The sequence below is a fragment of the Papaver somniferum genome, chromosome 7, assembly GCF_003573695.1.
Source record: "Papaver somniferum cultivar HN1 chromosome 7, ASM357369v1, whole genome shotgun sequence".
Classification (NCBI taxonomy): domain Eukaryota; kingdom Viridiplantae; phylum Streptophyta; class Magnoliopsida; order Ranunculales; family Papaveraceae; genus Papaver; species Papaver somniferum.
In genome coordinates, this window is record NC_039364.1 from 149,840,542 (window position 1) to 149,864,728 (window position 24,187).

The 24,187-nt window shown below is 36.8% G+C and overlaps 2 protein-coding genes, 1 long non-coding RNA gene and 1 other non-coding gene across 6 annotated transcripts; 2 read left to right on the forward strand and 2 right to left on the reverse strand.

Moving 5' to 3' along the window:
• Positions 1-7: 7 nt before the first annotated feature.
• On the forward strand, positions 8-194 carry LOC113300930. Its single transcript, XR_003336018.1, has one exon. It is a non-coding gene; the product is annotated as a U2 spliceosomal RNA (small nuclear RNA).
• Positions 195-273: 79 nt separating this feature from the next.
• LOC113298732 (purine-uracil permease NCS1-like) lies at positions 274-2,236 on the reverse strand. The gene has a single exon (XM_026547550.1). It carries the CDS (start codon positions 2,127-2,129, stop codon positions 414-416), a length of 1,716 nt encoding a protein of 571 aa, XP_026403335.1. The 5' UTR covers positions 2,130-2,236; the 3' UTR covers positions 274-413.
• Positions 2,237-15,718: 13,482 nt separating this feature from the next.
• Positions 15,719-16,915, forward strand: LOC113293065 (RING-H2 finger protein ATL52-like). The gene has a single exon (XM_026541831.1). It carries the CDS (start codon positions 15,928-15,930, stop codon positions 16,729-16,731), a length of 804 nt encoding a protein of 267 aa, XP_026397616.1. The 5' UTR covers positions 15,719-15,927; the 3' UTR covers positions 16,732-16,915.
• A 1,669-nt stretch (positions 16,916-18,584) lies between these two features.
• On the reverse strand, positions 18,585-23,157 carry LOC113298733. 3 transcript variants are annotated; one of them, XR_003334360.1, is made up of 4 exons: positions 22,944-23,157; positions 22,741-22,847; positions 19,434-21,154; positions 18,585-19,064 (listed from the first exon to the last, which is right to left on the reverse strand). It is a non-coding gene; the product is annotated as an uncharacterized LOC113298733 (long non-coding RNA). The 3 variants fall into 3 exon arrangements; XR_003334359.1 differs by having other exon boundaries at positions 18,587-19,064; positions 19,434-21,981; XR_003334358.1 differs by having other exon boundaries at positions 18,586-19,064; positions 19,434-22,847.
• Between the last annotated feature and the right edge of the window lie 1,030 nt (positions 23,158-24,187).

Sequence of the window (24,187 nt, forward strand, 5' to 3'; positions counted from 1 at the left end):
CTGAAATATACCTTTCTCGGCCTTTTGACTATAATCAAGTGTAGTATCTGTTCTTATCAGTTTAATATTTGATATGTTCACACGATATTATATTAATTTTTTTCATGGAAGAGTTCCCATCATAACAGCTTGTTGTTGGGGATCTCACGTGTCGCCTTTGCGTTGCACTACTGCAAAGGCCTGGCACACCCACACCTAAAAAAAAAAGAAAAAGAAAATGTAACTGAAATGACAAAGTAATTTGAGTTCCGCCAACCGAACCGAACCGAACTCAACAAAGCAATTCAAATCTTTCTGTAATTTAGTTGCTATGCATGAAACGCAAACATGCTTTTAGATTTACATTTGAAGTCTGAAATCATCTCGGATTCTTTACATAAAAGAAACCATACATCTCTGTAAATTACAACGAATCAAGAAGACAGTAGTGGATCGGCACTTGAAGAGTTCTTTTGGGTTCCTTTCAGACAAGACAGAATCCAATAAACAAACCCAGCAGAGAAGAAACTAATGAACCAGGCATTATTGTAAATGACCATAAATGCTTTGGGTACCGAATGTATAACTTCAACCTTATGCAAGAATCCAGGTATCACAGGCATAATACCAACGATTAGTGCAGCCATTGCCGCTAAATTGTATCCACCAGTGTAGTAATAAGTACCAAGAGGATTAGCCGAGTACAAAGCATTGATATTTAACTTGGTACGACGAAGAATGTAGTAATCGGCTAGTATAATCCCTCCAATCGGACCTAATAAAGCTGAATATCCAACGAGCCAAGTGTACACGAAACTCTCACTCGATTTAAGCAGTCTCCATGGCTGACAAACAATGCCAAGAAGTGCAGTTAAGAGCGCTCCTCTTCTGAATGTGAAAAGGGAGGGACTAAGATTAACTAAAACGTTTGCAGGTGCGACAACATTGGCAGCGATATTGGTGGTAATCGTAGCAAGACTGATACCAACAATTGCCAGAATCATAGTAACAACACCTCCGATTCTCCCAAGAAGTTCAATCGGATTGGAGATTACTTGACCAAATATTACACTAGTAGAACAGGTGACTGCAAGGCCAACAAAAGTGAATGCTCCCATGAAAACCGGAAGTCCTGCCTGACCGAGAATTTGATCGGTCTGTGATTTCGCATAGCGGGTAAAATCCGGTATATTTAGTGCCAGAGGAGCCCAAAAACTTATATTTGCAGTCAGAGAAGGAAAAAAGAGAGCCCAAAACTGAGAACTGGATAAACTTGAAGATAATGAGAACATATGGCTAAAACTACCTGCATTGATATATGCCCAAACAAGTAACGCAGAAGTTAACACTATCAAAATTGGAGCTGAATATTTTTCAAGTTGTCGAATTCCATCCATTCCTCTCCAAACAATTCCCAACTGAGCTAACCAGAACACAATAAAACAAGAGAATTCAAGGGGAGAAGTACCAAGCCATGGTAAAGATTTCGCGTATGCAGATAACTTGATTGATTCCGGCAACAGAAGAAAAAATGCTTCACCACCAATCCAGGTTTCAATACCATACCAACCACAACCAACCAAAGCTCGAAGAAGGGTCGGTATATGAGCACCATGGATTCCGAATGCCGATCTAGCAAGTACGGGAAATGAAATACCGTAACGAGTACCCGGATCGCCAGTAAGAACTAAAGGGACTAACAAAATGATATTGGCTGCCACCACAGTTGCGATTCCTTGCCACCATGACATTCCAAGGTCAACTAAACTTCCCGCTAAGTAATAAGCAGGAACACCTACTACTAGTCCTATCCAAAGACTTGCCATTTCCCAGCCAGAAAATGTTCTTTGATCTTGTGTTGTTGGTTTAAGATCATTGTTGATAAGACCTGAATCTGGATCAAATTCTTTGAATTCATTAGATCCAACTTCCTGGGCAGAGTTTTTTGATGCCATAACAACTGAAAAAGAAGAAAAGTTCCTACATGTTTTGTGAGATAAGAGATGATGTGGGGCACTAGCAGTTGACTTGCTAGCCGTGTATAATTGAGAGAAGTGAGGTTTTAAATTTGATGATGATTTTTGTAGGTGTGCAGATGAAAGGGAGTTTTGAGGTTGATGAAGATGAAGGGTTAAACATTTGGACACCATGATTCCAAAGATTCAGTTCAGAATTACTTGGAATCTGGGATGACGTACACTAGACTGAGAAACTAGTTTTGTTTTCTTTTGCTGAGAGTGATGTGTGAAGGAGAAGAATATATACCAACTGATATGAGAGGTTGAGCTTTTGTGACTTGTTTCTATTTGATCGTTGGAGCTAATGTTGACAAAATTTTAAGAAGTTTCACGGTGATTACTATTTTAAAAATGCATTATGTACTGGATTAGTATAATATTAGGTGAAGCACCCAAATCAATGAGATCTCACCTTAGATAATAATTAGATGTGTACGTAACATGCACATACCACCCCATGGGCACATGTTAAATCAATGAGATCTCACCTTATTTGCTTTGCGTAGTGCAAGTTGTGCGAGGCTCGGACAGGCCGGCATAAAACCTATGTTCTACTCTTAGGAGATATTCTCTAGTCGACCCGGTACTTGCTACTGGAAAAGATTTTGGATTTGGATTTGGATACATCACCAGGAGGGTTCATGTGCTACTTGTTTCTACCGAAAATGGTTAGAGGATGGATGCGATAGAGTAAAGTTGATGTAAATGGGTTTCCAGTATTATGCAAACTATTGTTGAATGTTGATGTTGGTTATCTTATTATTTTATTTTTTTGTATTTTTGAAGTATGCAATTTATTAAAATCCGGAATTGTCTGGTCTCGGATTTTGGTTGAAATATTTCTTATTCGACTTCCGTCTGCCGCATGATTGGTCAGTCCATCCGCTGCTTGATTTCCTTCTTTGTAGTTGTGTTGTACATCAGCGTGCGAGGTCTGTCGTAGTCTATTCTTTATTTCCTCAATCATCCCTGATGTGTCGGGGGGCGCAGAAGGTTCTCTGAATCCGTCTCGAAGAGAACTTTTGACCATTGTCTTTCTGTTGTTGTTCTTGATTCCAAAAGCAGAGCCCAAGTTTCTGCAGTTAAGGCAGTCGTAATTCCTAAAGGTTGAGCTAAAGCTATTACAGTTCGTGCGTCAGAATCCCTGCAAATGAAACATGCACCTGTGAAACCCGGGTGACCTCTGGATGGCCCATCTATGTTAATCTTAGTCCAGTTCATGTTCGGGGAGGGGACCATCCTACCCAGTTTATGGAGATCCTTTCTATTCTTCTTGAGTGGTTATATGTCAGTGAATCTTCTGGTAGCACTGGGGGTAAAGATCCGCAGAATATTGTTGATGTTGTTTTTAAGCCCAAGCTAGGATTTCTTCAGATGTTGTTTGCTTTTGGCGGTATATGAGTTCATTCCTAGCCAACCATAAGGTCCAGAATAGAAACAGAAAGAGGAGATGACATATTTTGGTGCTGAATGTTGTAGGAGATGGGAAATGGTTGTATGAGGTGTTAAAACAAATGTGGGGCTATTATTGGAGTTTAGTGTGGTTGAAGGCTGAGTGAACAATGTGCTCCAAGATGTAGTCGCAATTGGGCGGTGAATTATCATGTGATCCGTTGATTCCGGATCAGTGTTACATTTGGGAAAAATGTCGGAGTTGGTTAGGTGGATGTGACGTAGAAGAGAGAGGGTTGGTAGACCTTCATTGATTGCTTTCCACAAGAAAAGCTGAATTTTTTGTGGACACGGTAAAGTTCACAGGAATTTGGTTGGTGGGAGGGGGATTGGGTAGGTTGACAATGGGTTAGACATTTGTATCCCGATGATGTAGTGTATTTTCAAGATTTTGAGTGTGGCCAGATAATTTTGTCCTCGGGGCCATCCTGGGGAGGTGGATGTTTATGATTCTTTGTGCTATAAGATTGGGGAGGGTGTTTAATTTTTCCTGAATCCAGTTATGAGAGATCGGATCAATGATATCAGCTACTGCGGGTAGGATAACATTGTGCTTGATCTAGATTTGGGGAGTTTGGAATCCATTTAGCTTCTATTGGTGTTGATGACCCATTCCTAATTTGATGAAATAACAATTGTTGCATGGAAGGAACGATTGATGCTAATTGTCTCCATTGAGCGCTTGAGGAAGATGGTATGTATCAATGCCTTGTAGAATTGGTTGATGATGAAGATATTTTTCGGTAAACAGACTTCCACATGTGGAGTTAGGTTGTTCATGCAAGCTCCAAATTCTTTTCATTATAAGAGCCTTGTTATGATCACTGTTCTTTCTTATGCCTAGCCCGCCTTCGGAAATCGGTTTTTTTACTTTATCCCAACCAATAAGATGAAGCTTTTTAACTGTCAAATCATGCCCCCAGAAAAAACTCATGGTGATACGATATATTTGTTTGTGGATATTGATGGGTAGATTTTGTGTTTGCATAAGGTGGTATGAGGTGGGGGTTAGGGAGGTTTTTATGAGTATTCTTTTTCCCTCTTGATTTAGGCATTTTGTCATCCAACCTTTTGTTTTTCGTGCTAGTCTTTGAAGGAGAGGTGCAAAGGTGTAATTAGATTCTCTTTGTTGCTTGAATTGGACCCGTAGATAGATAGGGGTAATTGACGTGGCCGACATATCGAAGAATTTTTGTAGGTTACTTACCTTACTCAGGTCCAATCTGGGATGATGGATAATAAGAGATTTGGAATTATTAATTACCTAGCCCGCCGACATACCATGAGAATGAAGTAGGTTCTTGAGTTGAAGGTTACTTTAGTCGGAGGATTTGAAGGTGATTAGAAGGTCATCTGATTTTATTTTAATCAGCGGCCTTTAAAATGGCTAATGGTCTTCCTCAACAAAAGGCCTAAGGAAAACAGGAGGTATGGACCAGTACATAGAAGACTTGTTTGTTTTATCCCATTGAGCTAACTCTTGATATACAGAATTACAAGTTCTAGGTTCAAAGAGAAAATACAATCCACAAAGGATGAAGCAAAAAGTTAAATGTCTTTAAAGATTGCATCATTTCTAGGATTTCCATCAAAACAACCAGCAAAGAATTGACAAATCGGGTCTTGAGCATCGTTTTCCACAATGATATGGGTAAACTTTAGTACCACAACTTTCTTCAAAATAGCCCAGATAGCTCTACCTTCAGCCTCTTCAGCAGAATCCACATCAAAGACAATAGAGGCACAGAAGGAAGCTTTACTTGTGAAGTCCCTCATCACATAGCCTACACCATTATCCTTAGAAATGTCATCATAAGCACCACCAGTGTTGCATTTTATCCATCCAAAAGTCGGGGAAATCCAATGGTCGCTATAAGATCTAACATAGGCAGGAGGATCATGGATTCTAAGTTTCACAGTTAGAAGCATAGCCTTAGCCCTATGAATAACAACCAGATGATTCTGTTGAGTGTTTATAAAACTAGATTGTTTCTACTAGTCCATAAGGACCACAGAACAGCAAAAACACAGACTTTGTCTATCAACTGGGATTCCAGAGTTAGGATTCAATCAACCAATAATGCATCTAATCAACAAAGAAAACAGAATAGAAAGCTGAAGTAGTAGCACAAAAGGAGGCCAGGCTCCATACATGGCTAGAAAAGGGAGATAAGAAAGAGTATGCATAATGGTTTCATAGGGATCAGAGCATAGGCATCCTAGTTTGTAAAAGACAGTATGCATAGGCATCATAGTTTGTAAAACAGTTCTAGCAGGCAAAACATTTCTATCAGCTTTCCAAGTAAAAAGTTGAATACGGTGAGGTACATTAATTTTCTAAATGCACTTCCAAAGTTTTTTAGAAGGGGAGGGTCTAGACCCCCTGAGTCCCAAGTATGCAGATTTAGAAGAAAATCTGTCATTCTTTGAAAGCTCCCAAGCCCTCCTATCAGGAGTGCACAACTGGCTTAAGGGAATAGTGATGATCTTCTAAACAGAAGCATCATCAAAGTGGGTATTTAACTTAGTTAAATTCCAAGTTATAGTAGCATCATCAATAAAGTAGGAAACTTTAACAGAATGGTCTAGAGGGACAAGAGGATTAGGTGTGGCAGATCCCAAATTAGGGATCTATTTATCACACCAAGGGTCAATAAATTTACCATCCCCAACAATCCAAGAAATAAAAGGCTTTATCATCTATTTGATGGTATAAAGACATCTCCAGGACCAAGAACAATCAGTAGGACAACAACATTAAGAAAATCAGTTCTAGGGAAGTATTTGGCTTTAAGAATAGTGCCCAAAAGGCAGTCAGGAGTTTCTAGGAGCTTCCAAGCGTTTCTGGCTAACATAGATAGATAATTAAGTTTAGCTTTCCTAAAGCCTAAGACACCTTCAGACTTAGGGGAACACAAGGCATCCCAACCTAAAAGATGGAGCCTTCTATCTTTTGGGTCTAATGTCTCTCCCTACTAGAATTGGAAAAGATGGGAGTCCACTTTCCTACAGATATTCTTAGGGATAAGAAAAACACAAATTTGGTATAAAGGAATGTCCTGAACAACATGTTTAACCAGAGTGGTTCTAGCAGATTGGGATAAGAGCCTATGAAGCCAAGAATTAATCCTAGCATCCACAGCTTGAAGAATACCCATGTGGATCTTAGTTTTCGATGCCTGGAAAGCTATAGGAGTACCAAGATATTTTTCTCCTAAATCTCTGTTATGAATATCTAGAATATTATACAGATGATTCATAAGGGGAGCAGGCAAGTTTGAATAAAATACCAGATTTGTCAAAATTTATCTCTTGGCCAGAGGCCAAGCAATACTTTTGAAGGTGAAACAATATCAGATTATGATGATTGTTGATACTGATTATCCAATAATTTATTTATTTTGTTACAAAAATGCTAGGATTACCGAGTTACTGTCCCGATTACAATCCCGCCATAAACAACACGCGGGACTCATTTTCGCCCATTGATAATCCCAATACAGAGAGGGCATCCATAAGCCATCCAATCCTCTATCGGGATCTTTTATGGGAGCTAAAATTCGTAGGTGTAACACTTCTCATTTTGTTTAAATCCCTATCCAGCAGTCAGCTTAAAAAAAATAATAAAAGTCAAGATGGGCCAATCAAAGGGACATAAATACCGGAAATGATATGTTGATCGACTAGATTTCCCGAATTTTGTCCTGCGTCTAACATGAATGGGACCCACAACCGCCTATTACCAATCCAGATGTTAGAGAGTTTAGATCTCTTCCATTCATTTTTTGTCAACTGGACATTTTGCGTGTGAAATTCTCGGTAAGTATAGCAGCGCCCCATAAAGCCAAACATCCAAGAACAGAAAAAAGGAGAAAATTATATCAAATAAACTAAGGGCAGAGCATTATTGTCTGCCCTATTGTATAACTTAAGAAATCTGGAGTCTGAGTGCCACCAAAACTGAGTGTCTTTGCCTGACCCTCACTTCGCTAAAAGGTCGGGACATATATTTCCTTTCCTGTAAACAAGTGAGTATCTAAAATGGACTGTGTTAAAGAATCAGTGGTAACTAGTATGTGTTAGAGCATTTCTCGGTTGAACCCACCAAGCGTTGGTATGTCAAGTTTGGTTGTCATATTTTAGTGAATCAAAACTCATTTTAAGAGTCGTTTCATTATTTACTAGAGTCAACTTCGTAAAGGTTATCTAGAAAGTTACTAGGATATTGATGTGATTTGTAGATAGTGGTAAAAGTGGTTCGATTCTCAGACTTGTGAAGGATATTAATTAGACTTAAATTCTAATATTAAAATAGAAAACTCACTAAAAATTATAGCAAACTCAATCAAAGATGATATCAATACTAAAAGAAACACTGAGGCTAAGATTCCACTATTTTCCAAGTTCAAAGTGATTAAACCAATACTTATATTTATGCAATTTTCTTGTTTAATTTGATTCTAAAATATTGCAAAAAGTAGATTTTCAAAAGTAATAATTGTAAATACCAAGTATGAAGCATCAAAAGTCTTAAAACTAAGCATACTCCATCAAAATAAATCACAATAACTCAAATAAAAATCATATTCAATAATAGTTCAAGGAAAATAATCATATAATTATTGCAAATAAAAAGATAAAATAGAATATACCACTTTTTATTGGAAAAATAGCTTCCTCTATCGCCTCAGCAATGGGGTTTAGCTCCTCATATTAATCATGATCTCAAAATATGTGTTTGTTGCTCAAAAGATGATCAAAAGAGTGAAAAGTAACAACACATACTGTTTGCAACAGTGTATTGGTGTTGCTAAACAGCTGTTACAATGGAACTGTTACAGAAAAACTGTTGCTTTGTCGCTGATTTAAAGACCCTAGAATACGACTGCGCTGCACAGCTTAATGTTTTTCAGCTGTTAAACAACGACACTGTTCTGCGACTGTTTACCGTGCGTCAATGTTCTTCGCGTTCTTCTTCTTCAGCAGCAGCAGCAGCAGAAACAGAGTTTGGTAAAGCTTTGATTTATTCTTCTATGGCTCTCCTTAGGTTCCCAAACTCTCGACACCTCTTCTATATGACCCAAGACATCTATTTATATCAAAAATACCGATTAAATCTCTCCCAAATCTTCCAAAATCTCTTTCATTCTCTTCACGGCCAAGTTGCGGCAATTTCTTGTTTTAGAATTTCTACGCGTTTCTGAGCTTTCCTTTTTATTCCAAACTCTTCCTTAGATAGATACAAATCTTTGGGAAGGTTTACAGCGCTTTAATCTCTCTAAAATTCCCTAAAACAGGTCACACACGTGACTTTCCATATTTTCTGTTGTGAGAAAAATCCGTCGATTGAGCCCAGTCTAATCGATTTAAACACCCATATCGGATTCCTAGACCCATAAGGAGTTTATCCTATGAAAATCAGAGGTTTAATCGACCTCAAACTCCTCCAAATCACGATTGCCAAAACTGTTCTTCACTGCACTATTTTCTCGCCAAAACCTGGTTTTTGAAATGTTGAAGATGGTTGCCCCATATCCAAAGTAGGGGTGCGATTAGAAACTGCCTGGAAATGGGATGTCCCTTAGTAATTAGGTTACCCCTTATCCAAAGTGGGGGTCCGAATAGCAAATGTCCTCCGGGTGCTTTCCGACAACTTTTCGAGCCAATTTTTTCCAAAAATGTTTATTGGCCAAAAATACCTACAAATAAATAAAACACCATAATAAGTACAAAAATGATCCCTTACAATATATAGAATCGAGACTAATCGGACACAAAAATGTGTCTATCAGATATGAGACTTACAAGTATTACGTGAAGACTTGAAGAATGTGAAGAAGTAAAGAGCTACAACGACGACATCATCCTTCTTCTTGAGGTTAGTAATATTTGACTTGAACTTTTTCATTCCTAACGTATCTTTCAATTCATGCATATTGAAAACATAACTGCGAAGCTGTGAATGATTATACTCTAGTTATACATAGTATTAAGAAATTACAATACGAAGTATAACGTCTATCTTTTTGAACTTCGTATATAAGACATCGACATAATCGTATGAATGTTATTGTGATTATGTATGGGTATGGGTGAAGATTTCGTCCTATGAAACAATGTTTTACATTCGTTTAAAGGAGTACAATTCATAAACTTGTTTTATGAATCGAAAGGGAAATCTCTAGGCTTATTGGTATTTTTATTCATTGCAAATCTTTGGATTACCAATATGTGTGTTTAATATAACCGCTCATAACTTGTTTTTGTATCTTGGTAAAACTATTCAAAATGCATGACTTTTGTATTGGTATGAATTTTATTAGTGAAACCGATCTTAAGTAATCACCTGAGATGGTATGATCAATATATTGTAATTGGTATGACCAACTCCAGACATTGGGGAACCAATCCTAGTAAAAGGTACAACCGATCACAAGTATGTGGAATCGATCCTTGTAAGAGGTACAACAAGTCTTAGTAATTGGTAACCGATCCTATGACTTGTGCAACCGATTACAAGTTAAATACCATAATTATGTGGCAACCGATCCTAGTACCTCGTCAACCAATTTTTGGAAATCTAGTGTGACTGATCCTAGTACCAACATGGAGGTAGAGCCGAACTTGTGTTTGGTAGAACCGAGAAACCCATTAATGGTGATTTGATAGGATAATCAATCACGTAGTTCTTGGAAGTCAGATGAACCAATTCTAAACTCGTTTGGAAGTGTGGAAAATCGGTTCCAAGATTGTAAATATGAAAAAGGATTTACAAAGTAAAGATGTCGACACACTTTGAACATGTGCAGTAATTCTTATCTTTTATTGTTCAAAGATATTCCTTAATAACTAAAGGAGAATCCCAGATCGAAATAAATTGAGAATCTTTTAATTAAGGTTTTTAGTTTTATATGCTTTTAATTTCCAACAATTAAATGCATATTTTTAGAAAATAAAAATTGGTAATGTGCATTTACTAATTGGAGATTTTCTACTGAGATTTCCGTCAATATTTGGACAGAGCATTTCGAAGAATTATGAAAACCGAATTTGGAAATATATAGCATATCTTGAGAATATTTTCGATTTTGGAAATTCCTTGGTGTCCAAACTTCCTTGGTCTATAAATATTGAAATTTGCATTTCGAGTAAACTAATCCTCAGAGCCAGCAAAACTACCTAGTTATGTTGTTACTGGTGGAGTCGTCTATTCGGAGAGGAAAGTACCCTAATTAGGCGAAATCCCTTACGACCACTCGTTTTAAAGACTTATTTGGGATTGGGAAGCTCTACGAGTACCATTGGTGGGAACTAGATGATTGTAGTTTATTATTAGTTTTCGATTGATATGATTGACTAATGGTTGTTGAACTTTGATTGCACCTAGTTTGTTTATGCTTGAGAATCTTCTCTTCTGATATAAGATTCACTACACTAGATCGAAGTATCGACGGGGATCTTTAGACTGTTTGTAGATCTAAAGACGTCTTGTGATAATCCATTGTTAATAGACTCCGTTCTGCATATGATTGATCACAAGAGATTCAAGTTGATTGTGTGCAGGTGTTTATTGAAGATCTAAGAACATTTGAAGACAAAGAAGTATTTCTTATTTGAGTTCATAATCTTTGGTGTGCACAAAACTTGATCGCCTGGGGATCCAACTATAATCGGTTTATCATTGTGATAACCTTGGTTGATTAGTTGAGTAGATCGGCATCAATACAATTCTTTGTGATTCAAGGTATTGATTGCATAGTCTTGACAATTACTTTGGTAGTTGTTGATATATTGATCTAAGAACCTGAAAAAGGAATTTATTGGGATAAACGGAAGAGCCTTTTGTCAAACTCATATCACGTTGTTTTAAAAGATTTGTTACCGAACAGATTTGTTGTTCCTTTACTGTTTGGAATACGAACTAAAGGAATTGTTCCAAGTGCGTGACTTATTGCAAGTTGGAGGCGCAGGGATACTGACGGAACTAGGTGAACTATAGGTTTAGTTGCTTGGTCTCAACTATACGAAGTTGGTTTAGATTTTGTATAGCGGTTTAATCCTGAGAGTATTCAATTTTGGACAAGGTCCCGGAGTTTTTATGCATTTGCGGTTTCCTCGTTAACAAAATCTTGTTGTGTATTTTACTTTTCTTTTTCTGGTCACATGCTCAAATAGATGAACTCCACCTTTATATCCCTCATCCCTAAAATTGATAACCCAACCTCCCCAAGCCACTTTAGACCCATAAGCCTCTGCAACACAACCTACAAAATCATTTCCAAGCCCAAAGAATGAAACCTTACCTAAACAAAATCATATCTCCTTACCAATCTGCTTTCATTCCTGGAAGATAAATCTCTGACAACATTGCAATTGCTCATGAGATAATTCATACTATGAGAACTAAGAGAGGTAAAAAAAGGTGAAAATGGAAGCATGGGAATCAAAATTGATATGGAAAAAGCTTTTGACAAAGTGGACTGGAAATTTCTAAATACCATCATGAAGAAGATTGGGTTCAATGATCAATGGTGCAATAAAATTCAACAGTGCATCTCTACCACCACTTCAGTTGTCCTTATTAATGGCTCTCTTGATGCCTTCTTCAAACCTTTTAGGGGCCTGAGACAAGATGATCCCCTATCTCCCTATATCTTTCTTTTCTGCATGGAATCCCTGTCTAGAACTCTCATTCATGCAGAAGAATTGGGTCTCATCACTGGATTAAAAATCTGCAAGAATGCACCTTCTATCATCCATCTTCTCTTTGCTGATGACTGCATGGTTTTCTGCAAAGCTAATAAGATTGAATTCCAAAATATTATGGACATTCTAAACATCTTTGGGTAAACCTCAGGTCAGCTAGTCAACTTCAACAAATCAGGAGTCTTCTTCAATAAAAACACCAACCCTGATCTTATTCCTAACATCAGTAATGTTATGGGAGTACAAGTGCTCCAGCTGGATGACAAGTACCTAAGCTCTCCTCTTTTCACTCAAAGAAGCAAAATAAATTCGTTTAAGCCAGGTGTTTACAAATTAAAGATAAGACTCTCTAGCTGGAAAAATATTCCCCTAAATCCAGCTGGGAGAGAAGTTCTCATCAAGTCTGTCACATCTACTTCTAGCATATATCAGATGAACTGTTTTAGGCTAACAAAGCAAACCTTCCAAGATCTCAACAAGCTTCAAAGAGACTTTTTCCGGGGGAAAAGCTTAGAAAACCCAAAAGGTTACTATCCAAAGGCCTGAACTGCAGTATGCAAGCCTAAAGATCTAAGAAGATTAGGCTTCATGAATATGGAATTATTCAACAGCTCTATGATAACTAAAATTGGTTGGAGGTTAGAACAAGATAAAGACTCTATGTGGTTTCAACTAATAAATGCTAGGTATCTACTTGGAAGGAATGTACTCAATATGTACATAAAGCCAAAAGATGGAGATTCTTGGATATGGAAAGGCATCTTAGAAGGAATTAACAACATTCTACATCATTGTACGTGGAGGATTGGCAATGGGAGGAAGATCAGAATTTGGGAGGATATATGGATTCCAAGTATCTCTGCAAAACTTATCAAACCTGCTAACTGCCCACACTTAATTGAGACAGTTTCGAATATCGTCACTGGGATAACACACTGGTCCAAACTTATTTCTATCACCATACTGCTCATGCCATTCTTGCTCTGGTCACTCATCCAGGGTAGGAAGACAAGATTCAATGGAATCTAAATGACACAGGAAAATTCTCTGTCAAAGCCTTACACAAGGCCAAGATGAAGAACCTCTACATAAATGATATTGTCACAAGAAACTGGGGAGCTATCTGGAATATGGATATTCCCCAGTAATATTAAGATCTTTATTTAGAAATGTGTTAATAAAATCCTTCCCACCAATGCAAAAACAGCTAGCATACTGCATTACATTGATCCTAATTGCCAAATATGCAAAAGTAGGGAGGAAACAATGACACATTTGTTCCTAAATTTCCATGCTGCCACATCTGTCTGGCAGGAAACTATTGGCACTAATCATGCTCTTTTTGATAACACAACAACCTTCATAGATTGGATGAACTCCTGGTACCTACCTGGAGATGCCAATAACAACTGCAGCCTTTATGCTACTATTTGTTGGTTCATCTGGAAGGCCAGGTGTGATCTGGTTTTCCGACATACCCATCCAAATGCCAGACAAACAACAAATAGTGTTAGGCAGCATGTATGCAATCATAACAGAATACATAATCTCCCAAGACATATTATGAATACTTTCTCCCTAAACTATGAGGAACATGATTCATCTGATGATTATTCCATTGCTCCATACAACTTGGATCATTACAATGGAGGAGACTTTGTCATAATCATTAGAATTTGCACCATCCAAGAACCTGACACCCTAATCTATTATACCGCACTAACTTCTACAGATTTTGCAGGAAATCCTATTGGAAAAAGAGGTCACCCAGGCCACTCTGGAATTGGAGGAGCAGACTTAGCACTCAAATGGGCAAAAAAAATGCAACATACCAATGTGGAAATACAAGCTGAATCCATGGAGATGCTGATCCGTTTCAAGTTATTATATCATAATGCTGTGAACTTTCATGAAGTTATGAACAACGAAGACGAAGACAATACTACTAGAATCAACCCAGTTAATTTTGTTTTAATTAGCCTTAAAATCATCCTTAAATCTCAGAATCTAGAAACTTTTAATATGGCTATTTCTTGGAAGAACAATGTGAGTAGGAACAACAATCCTACTAATCTTTTGTACGTGCATTAGGTCCTCCTTGGCTTAAGTTTTTCTATAAAAAAAAAACTGTGCAAATCCGGGCGTGAATGCACACGTCATATGTTAGAAATAAAAGGAACCTACAATTATAGAAAGAGGGTTCTGTATCCCAATGTATAATGTGTAAAGCTGAGTTTAGCTTGGAGTGTGATCGAGTATAATAGAAGCATCTCTCTGTTGTAGAAAATCGGGATCAAACTCACAAAATCGTTCTAAAATATTTTAAAAAAATTGCCATGGCAAACCGAACAGCTTGGATGCCTTAGGCCCATATCTACAGTTAAGTTCAAAGTAAACCAGCATCATCTTAGCATGGCGGTAACACGATGTCTATGCATGCATTGTCTGTTCTTGACCTCAACCGGAATGGCTTGGTGCAATCATGTACGCAATCAAACAACAGGTGAGAAGTAGTTTGTCTGCATTGAAAACAGCTGATTATCTAATAGGATGCAGCCGGTTATTGATATACGGTTGTTGCTCGAAATCACAATGAAGTTGCTTAGAAAATCTGGCTTTGGTGTGTAGCGAAATCTTTGATAATTTTTGAGAGGACACTAAAAAATCTTTTACACAAACTTAAGGTTAAATCGATTAAATTAGAACTAGTTTTCTTTTTGTTGAGTTGGCCGCAGTTGGAGCAAATTCTTATATGTTGGGCTAGACAAAGGTCTTTAAAGGTTAGGTGAACAACATGAGTATGCCCACTAAATTGGAGTATTGGACATCTATGATGTGTATGTCGAGGAGAAATGTTCCCCTAGCTTCTGTGGAAACGGGTTAACGTTTATCACACTTGTAGGCGGAATCTTTATTTTTTATGAGTCAATCAAGTCTTAATCAAAGAGACGGTTGGAGTCCCATAGGTGGCAGTCCTCAGCTCCGCGACATATACTTTCAGATGTCACTGCAAAAATGCCGGTGCAAGGAATGCCAGAGTGTTGCAATAAAAATCAAACCATTCACATGGATAAGACCAATTAGCCACATCCGAACAAAAATCACCGATGAACTAGAATTTAAAATTCCCCCAAATGACAAAAAGATCGATTGTACCAAATCATTAGAATCTTTTGGTGGTTAGGATGGATTTTCCCAGAGTCTTCAGACGTTCCATCTTCTCCACTCCATACTAAAATATGTGACTTGTTTATTACTCTCATGCAAAGTGCAGTCTAGCTGATACTGTGCCTTGTGATGTGATGTTCTCTCACGAATTTACACTCTCTCTTTTTCAACTGATATAACCAGCATCGGTCATCCTTATGTGCATTCCGCCATGCCATGCCATATATTATTCAATTCTTATTTATGTCGTGGAGTTTCCTCACTTGTGGCTTTCTTACTAGAAGTCATCGGCATCCCACCATACAAGTGTACCTAAGAAAAAAAAACTAGAAACACTGTACATGATATTTAAAAAAGAAAAGAAATTATAAGAATATAAATTTTGATAAGTAGCCTGAGTGAATAAATCTTTGTAGGCCAAGCAAGTAAGGTATAAATCTAACAAGAATCAGAATTCGATCTCTAGTATATATTTTGCAGCTCAGCAGATTTAGGGGGAAACCCCGATTGAGCTGTCAGTCTATTGTCTATCATTTTTTCTCTATCTAATAAAACACCAGTTCAACCTCTTCTTATCTAGTCTTGTTTGTGAGTTAAAAAAGAGATGGGAGAATGGGAAAATATGAAACCTTCAGATCAAACTTCACAACTAGTATTCAAACCATTAATGATTTCTATGGTTGGAATAGCATTCACTGCTCTAGCAATCGTGACATATCAATTCATTATAACGAAATACTGTGTACGAAGACGCGAGTCGATGTTAGAAAGGAACGAATTAAGAAGTCATCAAGCTATGGTTAATCGCGGTGTTGACGAAAACGTACTTAAAGCTATTCCAATTATAACTTATCATCATCAACAACAGCAACAAGGTAGAGATGATGAAGAAGAAGTCTTTTGTGTGGATCAAACTGAGTGTTCAGTTTGTTTAGGTGATTTACAAGAAGGTGATATGCTAAGATTATTACCTAACTGTAAACATGTTTTTCATGTTCCTTGTATTGATCAATGGTGGTTAACTCATTCTACTTGTCCGATATGTCGTTCCCCTGTCACGGGACGGAACGATGACTCCGTGTGTCTTCAAATACAAGCCGAAGGAGATGAAGAAGGTCTAGTTAGTCATCAACATCATCAAGAACAACAATATAATTGCAGCGAAGGGAGTAACAATAATGAAGGTGGCAGTTCTTCAATAATGGTAGGTTCAAAACTTAGACACTGTGTGTCGCTTATATGGCCGGCTAATTATGAAGATGAGGTTAGAAAACAGCAGTCTCTGCCTAAAACTGTTTTGTTAAAGAGATCCATGTCTGTGGATTGTTCTTTTGTTTGCATTAAAATACAACCAAGAACGGATTCATCTTCTTCATCATCGTCAACTTGGAAGACAACTTCAAAGTAGTTGGTCATTTTGTTTCTTCGATACCGGTAGTACCTAGAGGGTTCACAATCACGATCATTGATCGATTATGATATTGAGAATGATAAGTTGAATTTGTTGGGTGCAATAATCAAAAACAAGGAAAAATCAAATAAGCAAAAGTTATTGATACTTAGCTCCTTTATAATGGAAGTGATCGATTTGATGAAACGGACGGATATCTCCAGGATAAAACACCCTACTACACCTACTATTAGCATATGTAGTAGATGCTCAACTTGAACTTGACAACTCCGATAAAACCATAAAAGAAAATATCGAACACTTCAGAAAACAATATAAAATGTTTTTTCCCTTAGGGTCCCTCCAAATATAGAGCAACCTCTTTCCCATAGATTTTAGAAAAGTAGTGAATTTGTTTATATAATTGACAAATACAACTTAAGAAGAAAAACTCCCCGATGTGGGACTAAAAGGTTTATATTGTTTCTTAAAACTATTAAAAATTGGAAACTCCACAATGTGGGACTAACAAATTTCATTCACAAAGAAAAAACAGTAAATTATAATTTTTATTAAAACTTTAAAAATTTATTTTTTATTAATCGTTTTCCAACATAATTTACCCCGTTGAATTGGTAACAAATTACACAACTAAGAACTGGTTTTTGTGTATAACAGGATATTACAAAAGTTAATCATATTCTTTAATCTTTCTTTCGAGTCATTTTTCCATTTCCTTATTTTATGTTTTTAGTTCAAATCATGGCTTACGTGTGTGCGTTTGTTTAAACCTAACAAAAGTAGTGATATTAGGTAAAGAGTTGCTAGCTAGAGAATGATTCAAGAAAATAGGTCACTCAACAGTAATTGTCATCCTCTGATTGATACAAATTATTTGTACCTTAGGCTGTTTATTTTTCTATATCATGAGTTGTCAAACTAGGCTAAAAATGAAAAACATAAATGGCCGGAGTACATCAGGATAAGTAATCTCTACCCAAATACATCAGGGTTGCTATAAGGCCATGAGGGTTACCAATTTTCAGATCCATAGTACCCTAAGAGCAACTGCAGTGGTGCGATCAAAACCAAAGATCAAAGATCAAAAAAAAGACCAAATTTTGGGTTTAGTCCGTGTTGTGACGCAACGGTACATGATTAAAATTTCGTCAGGCGGACTGTTATGGCTGCGCCCCATTTTACACTTTCATCAGGCGGACCTTAAAAGTCCGCCCCATTTATTTATTTTTTGTAACTTTCATCAGGCGGACTTTAAAAGTCCGCCCCATTTTTTTCGTAACTTTCATCATTCTTTTTCTTTTTTATTTAATTTGAATTTTCATCGGGCGTAATTTAAATCTCCGCCCGTTAACAAGCGTACTTTAAATTTACGCCCAGCAACAAGCGTACTTTAAATTTACGCCCGACTATATTAGAATTTGGGATTTGGTCGCGACCATATTTGGTCTGGAATTTAATCTTTGGTTGGGATTTGATCTTTACTTCGTCCCACTGTGTTACAATCTCATCCCAAATTTTTGGTTATACTCGCCCACTGTGGATGCTCTAAATGAGCTAAGCTGCTTAGTTTTGGGATTCGTCCTTTGAAGAACAGGATCAGTCAATGTACGTGGTATTGAGATATGTGAATAATTTGAGGAAGGCTTTATTTTTAATTCGGCTTACCTTTGCACTTTTGCAGGCAATCGTACTAAAAACATAATTTAACCAACATTATCATTTTTCTTAGTGTTATCCATGTGGCTTATATGTTGTATAATCTAAAAAATTGTCAAAGTTGCAGCTAGTCTTCTTTAAAATCCGGGTTTTCAGGCGGCCTTTTACTGATTATTCCTATGGACAAGTATTGGTTTTAGTTGTTATTCTGAAAACATGCTACAGAAAAGATGCAGTAGGTTCTGTCCTTGAGACGATTAAAAATGATCTCAAAAACCGCAGTCAGCATCTTGGGTATTGCTAACATCATTCTTAAAACGAATGCAACAACTAGATGGTGCTTACACTGGGATAAAAAAATGCTTGAATGTGACCGGCATGACAGACTTTAGGGGAATAGATATTTTAATAGGCACCACCACCACCATGAAACATAAATGAGATGAACTACCTTATCTATCTATTGTCAGATCCAACTATGAAGTAGACAATCTAATAAGACCTCATTGTCAACTTATTTTCATGATGATCTTTTCAATAACGCGTCACGCTTGCAGCTGGAGACTCTGGACCAAGCAATTTTTCTGTTTGTCAAATAGTCTGAGCCAAGTAGACCTTTAATTAGGTTCAACTCAACTTCCATCTTCATTTGCAATTAAGCTGAACATCTGACTCTGCATCAAACATTAGGTTGAAACTTGAAATAAGAGAAAAGAGCAGATTGGCTAGAAAATATAGGTAAGGGTTCCCACTTCCCAGTCAGAATAAAACTATCCCCAAAAGGAAAAAAGGCCCAAGACAAACTACCAACAAAAGAAAGCTCAAAATTCTTGGAAATTTAAATTGTAACATACTAGCATGCACTAAAAATCATCTGAACTCCCACTTCACAGTCTCACACCAAAACTGCAAAGAAACTAATAAGAAGAGATACAAATAAAAAGAAGCAAGATTCTACTACGATTCTGATTAGTACCACGAACTATAAATGTTAGCAAGTTCCCAGGAAGTCCCAGACAAACATCTAAACAGCAAAGACTTACTTAAACAGGTTATCTGGCTGGCTTGTATGTGGTACTCAGCTTCATGCTTGGTGGCCTCACAGTCTGGAACACCAACAGGTATCTGATTTCCTTCTTGTGGAATCGTTTAGTACTCTCTCTCTATTGCAAAGCTTTTCTGGGATGGTTGCAGTTTGATGATCTGGAAGCCTGGAGACCTCACTCTGCGACAAAGGCCATATCAGAGTACATATGCTCTGCACAGCAATTTCAAGAGTTCACCTATTTGGCTTTGGTGACAAAAACATGTATCAGAGTTCTTGATCCTGGTTGAGCTCTTCTCAAAAATCTCATTTAAGGCTAGAGCTTAGTTACCAGTAGCGGGAGCGGGCTGGGAACACAATCAAGAATCATAAAACTTCTGAAGAGTCAAATTTGAGCATGTTGGTGGAAGCGTAAATTAGATGTTATAGGTATAATAATTATTCTATTAATTTTCCAAATCCATAATCAAGAAAGAAGACAAAAACATATAACCTTAGTAGCCAGGAGAGGGGTAGGGAACGAAATCGAGAATTGTAAAATGTCTTAAAAATTAAATGAGGGACGTATAGAGAGCGTAAATTATTTTTTATAGCATATTTAGTTATATTAATAATTTTCCAAAATTAATCAAGAAAAAATAAGAGAAAAACGTTAGATACTTAGAAAATTTTAATAAAGTGCAGTAATATATCTCATTCATTCACTTCTTTTGTCTCTTATTTTTGTTTCGAGCATTCTGAATCTGACATTGTGCTTCCATATCATGTTCTTGTGAACTTGGGGTGGAGTATATTGTTTCGCAATGCTGCTTTGATTACTTCAATAGCTTCTTTAATGTGTCTACTTCAGAGTTTACATTCTAATTCATATACCGAGTTCAGTAAGCTCCTCTCAGTCTAACAAGGAGAAGTTGATTATGATGAGCATACACTATCGACACCCAATTTGTTTCTCTTTATACTATGAATGTACCTATAAGTGCTCCAACACCTGTCCGCATAAGATGTATTCACTCACTCGCACGGCTAAATAATAAAGTTTTGGTGCTCTTACACCATATAGGCCCTACCATTGTGTTGTGCTCATCTTTGCTCTATCTTCTACAGCTTGTGGGCGTGTGAAAACACTTCATTACTCACAAAATCACAGATTCGGTATTTTATAATCGCAGCTTCATCCTGCACTGGAAAATACTGTCCATTACAGCTAAATACTCATCTTAAACCTCTTTGCCAAAATTTTGGCATCTTCTTACTAACACCATCTAGAGCTGGTTTCACCATCCAAGAGTTTATATAATACTTAAAGGAAAGTATATAAGCCGAACAATGCAACGGGATATTCATTTTGTTTCATCGTTGGACCACAATCTGGTGAATTATATCATAATTGACAAAATCATCTGCAAGAGTAACTTATAACATGCCTATCATTGTATCCATCTGTTCATATGCTTTTACAATAACAGTTTTGTTGAAATATGAAAATCTAAGCATCTAATAAATCGACTTATAACATGCCTATCATTGTATCCATCTGTTCATATGCTTTTACAATAACAGTTTTGTTGAAATATGAAAATCTAAGCATCTAATAAATCGGCTTCGTTATTTGCAACACCTTCTCTCCATTTGCAACACCTTCTCTCCATTACTCTAAAAAAGTTACCATTCATGATAATTTCTAATGACTTATAGGTTTGATCTCTTTTCATCCATCTGATTGTAGAAATGAATAAATGAGATATGTTATAGGAAGATGTAGAAATGACTGCATGGAAAGAGATCAAGAAAATACTACAATTAATACATAAGACCGTGCAGAAATTACTACAATTATGATGTATGACAATTTTGGAGTAATGTTGACAAACTGTTACAAAATACTCTTGTAGACAATTTTGTGATTTATGATATATTTGTCCCGAAATTTACACAAACTCTTGGCTAATGAAATCAGTTCTTGGTGGTGTTGGTAAGAAAAAGCCGAATTTTGACAAAGAAGTTCAAGACGGGTATTTAGCTGCAATAAACAAGATGATTCCAATACGGGATGAAGCTGCGATTATAAGACACCAAATCAACATTTTTGTGAATGACAAAAGCGTTTCCGCACGCCCACAAACTATAGAGGATAGAGCAAGGATGCAACACAATGGTGAGGTCTATACGGTGGAGGACCACCAGAACTTTATAAGTTGGTAATGCGAGTGTTGTCTCAAAGTGTGAACACATCTTATGCGGAAAGGTGTTTGAGCACTTATAGCTACATTCATAGAATAGAAAGAACAAAATGCTTGTCGATGAGGATGAAAAACTAGTACACGTTCACTAAAATCAGCCTACTTGCAAGACAAACAGGAGATTACGAAAATCAGTTTAGGAATGGGATGTAAACTCTGAATATTGAGGAAGCAATTAATGTACTCGAAGCAAGAGAGCAAAACAATGCATCTGATGTTGAAGAGAATAATGACTTTACTAAAGCCATGCCTTCTCTTATTCCTATATTTTCCCTTACACCGTTTACACCTCCACCTCTACACCTACAAATTCACAAGATACGCATGCAGGAAATCGATTTTAGAAAGCTCGAAAGGTTAACAAGAAACAAAAGAAGTGAGTGAATTAATGATATATATTGTAGGAAAGTAGGCACTTTATTATAATTTTCAAAATGCTTTATGTTTTTCTCTTCTTAATGTATTTGTAAGTTAGTAGTATAACTAATATATTTAACCAAATTTACGCTCCCGACTTGAATTTTGAGAAATTATATGATTGTTGATTACTTTTCCGATCCACTTCACCCAAGTAAGATTACGGCAGTATGACAGGACTACTACGATGCAAGCAAAACCAACACTAGCATGAATCATGAAAAGCAAGCACCATCAATGGAAATACAAACACTTAAGTATTGTTCTCATAACAACCAATAACTAAAAACTAATAGGGTCCTGCGAATGGTAGTAAAGAGGATAAAGGCTATTCCTACCATCAAACGAAATATATTATTATGTGATATGTTGTGATCCTTAAATCAACTCCAACTTCCAACACTTTATATAGAAAAGTAACATCACTGGGAAGATCCCCTGAAACTAGGAAACCACTGGAATAGAGAAAGCCCTGCTAAACTTAAAACCTAAGCTAATAATCTCATATAATACGAAACTTCTATCATAATCAAATTAAGAACACAACGATCTCATTTTCTATAAAAATAAATAAATTACCTGATCCATTTTCTATGAACAAAGACAAGGATAATAATGGAACAAATCAGTGTCAATAAGAAATACCTCTTTCAGCCATTTGAGCAAGCAATTTGTTTGCATCCTTAAATTACCTGCTTTCCAGAGTCCAATACCTAGCTCAATTTGACCTACAATTCCTCTTCAACTTGAAACTATAAGTCGCAGAAAATAAATGTTATTCAATCACTGTAGGAAATATAAAGAAAGACATAAGATAATCCTCAAACTGTAACAGATATCGATCTCACCTTGCCATGCCAAATAGTATTTCTGTAACCAAAATTGACTTCTCTAGGATTTATCATCGACTTCAAAATCACAGAGGATCAGGTTCACTGTTTCCATCACCTACCAATTCATTTTAGGTCTTCGTCCTCCGCCCTTCACCCTGAAAGAGATGGCTATATAGACCTAAATTTTATCGGTTGATACCGGGAGGATGGCTTTTCAATAGAAGGGCATCCAAACTCTGAACGTTTACCAACGTATCCATGATGGTCCGGATTTTAACGAGCAGGGTTTGAGTACCCCGCGAGCCAGATTACTCCAGCTCTAGCCCTAATTCGTTTATTTTCTAATCCAGTCAAAGGAATTCTATTAATTTACACAGAATGTCTACACCCTTTACAATTCCAACAGTCTATAATCCAAAAGAGAAAAGGTTTTCGAGGGTTCAACGGCTGGATAACATTTTGGAGACAAATGAAAGACAAATAATGATCCAGATTCAACCGCAAACAAGTATTTGTACTCACCTCTCTCTCCCGGTCGTGGTTGCACTTATTAACTGAATCCCTGGAGTCATTTTCATTTTCCAATGCCAAAGCCGTTTTTCATTTGTATTAAATTTTTGCTCCACCTTTCTGAATTGATTGTTCTTAATTTCCTTTTCTCTATTCAGTAACGGCCCTGAATCTCAAACCCATATGTAGCTTTCGCTCAAACCCCATGAATGATTAATCCTCTCATCTCCCTGTCATTGATTTATTTGGACGTTTGATTAAAACGCTCATCTTTCCCTTCAATGGCTTTCCAATATATAATGTCTCAGCTAAATGGAAATCCATATCAGTTGCACCACTATGTGATCACTTAGGGTTCTATTTCGTCTATACGTGATTGCTTAATATATTTGGTTTATCTTCTTCCCTCGCCATTTTTCTTAGCTCTAAAGGTAAGTTACAATATCGAAAAATTTGTACAGCATGTTAAAATTTTATTAGAAAAAGAAAAATGAGAAACAAGATGAGCGGCGCCTAAATGCAACAAGGGAAGGTACAAGCCAACCCAACAAAAAAGCTACAAGAAAATCACCACAGATAAAGAAAATCACAATAATTGTGTTTGTCATATTTCGACAAAATGTGCCAAATAAATTCAGTTTCACTGATTTTGAAGACCGTGAATCAAAGATTCGAAACAAATGTATATTACAGGTCAGTTGTTTTACATATATGTTTCTTACAGTGTTATTCACCCCAACTATTTGTTT

Coding starts and splice junctions, on each gene's coding strand:
- LOC113293065 (XM_026541831.1), top strand. CDS start 15,928: ATGGGAGAATGGGAAAATATGAAACCTTCAGATCAAACTTCACAACTA.
- LOC113298732 (XM_026547550.1), bottom strand. CDS start 2,129: ATGGTGTCCAAATGTTTAACCCTTCATCTTCATCAACCTCAAAACTCC.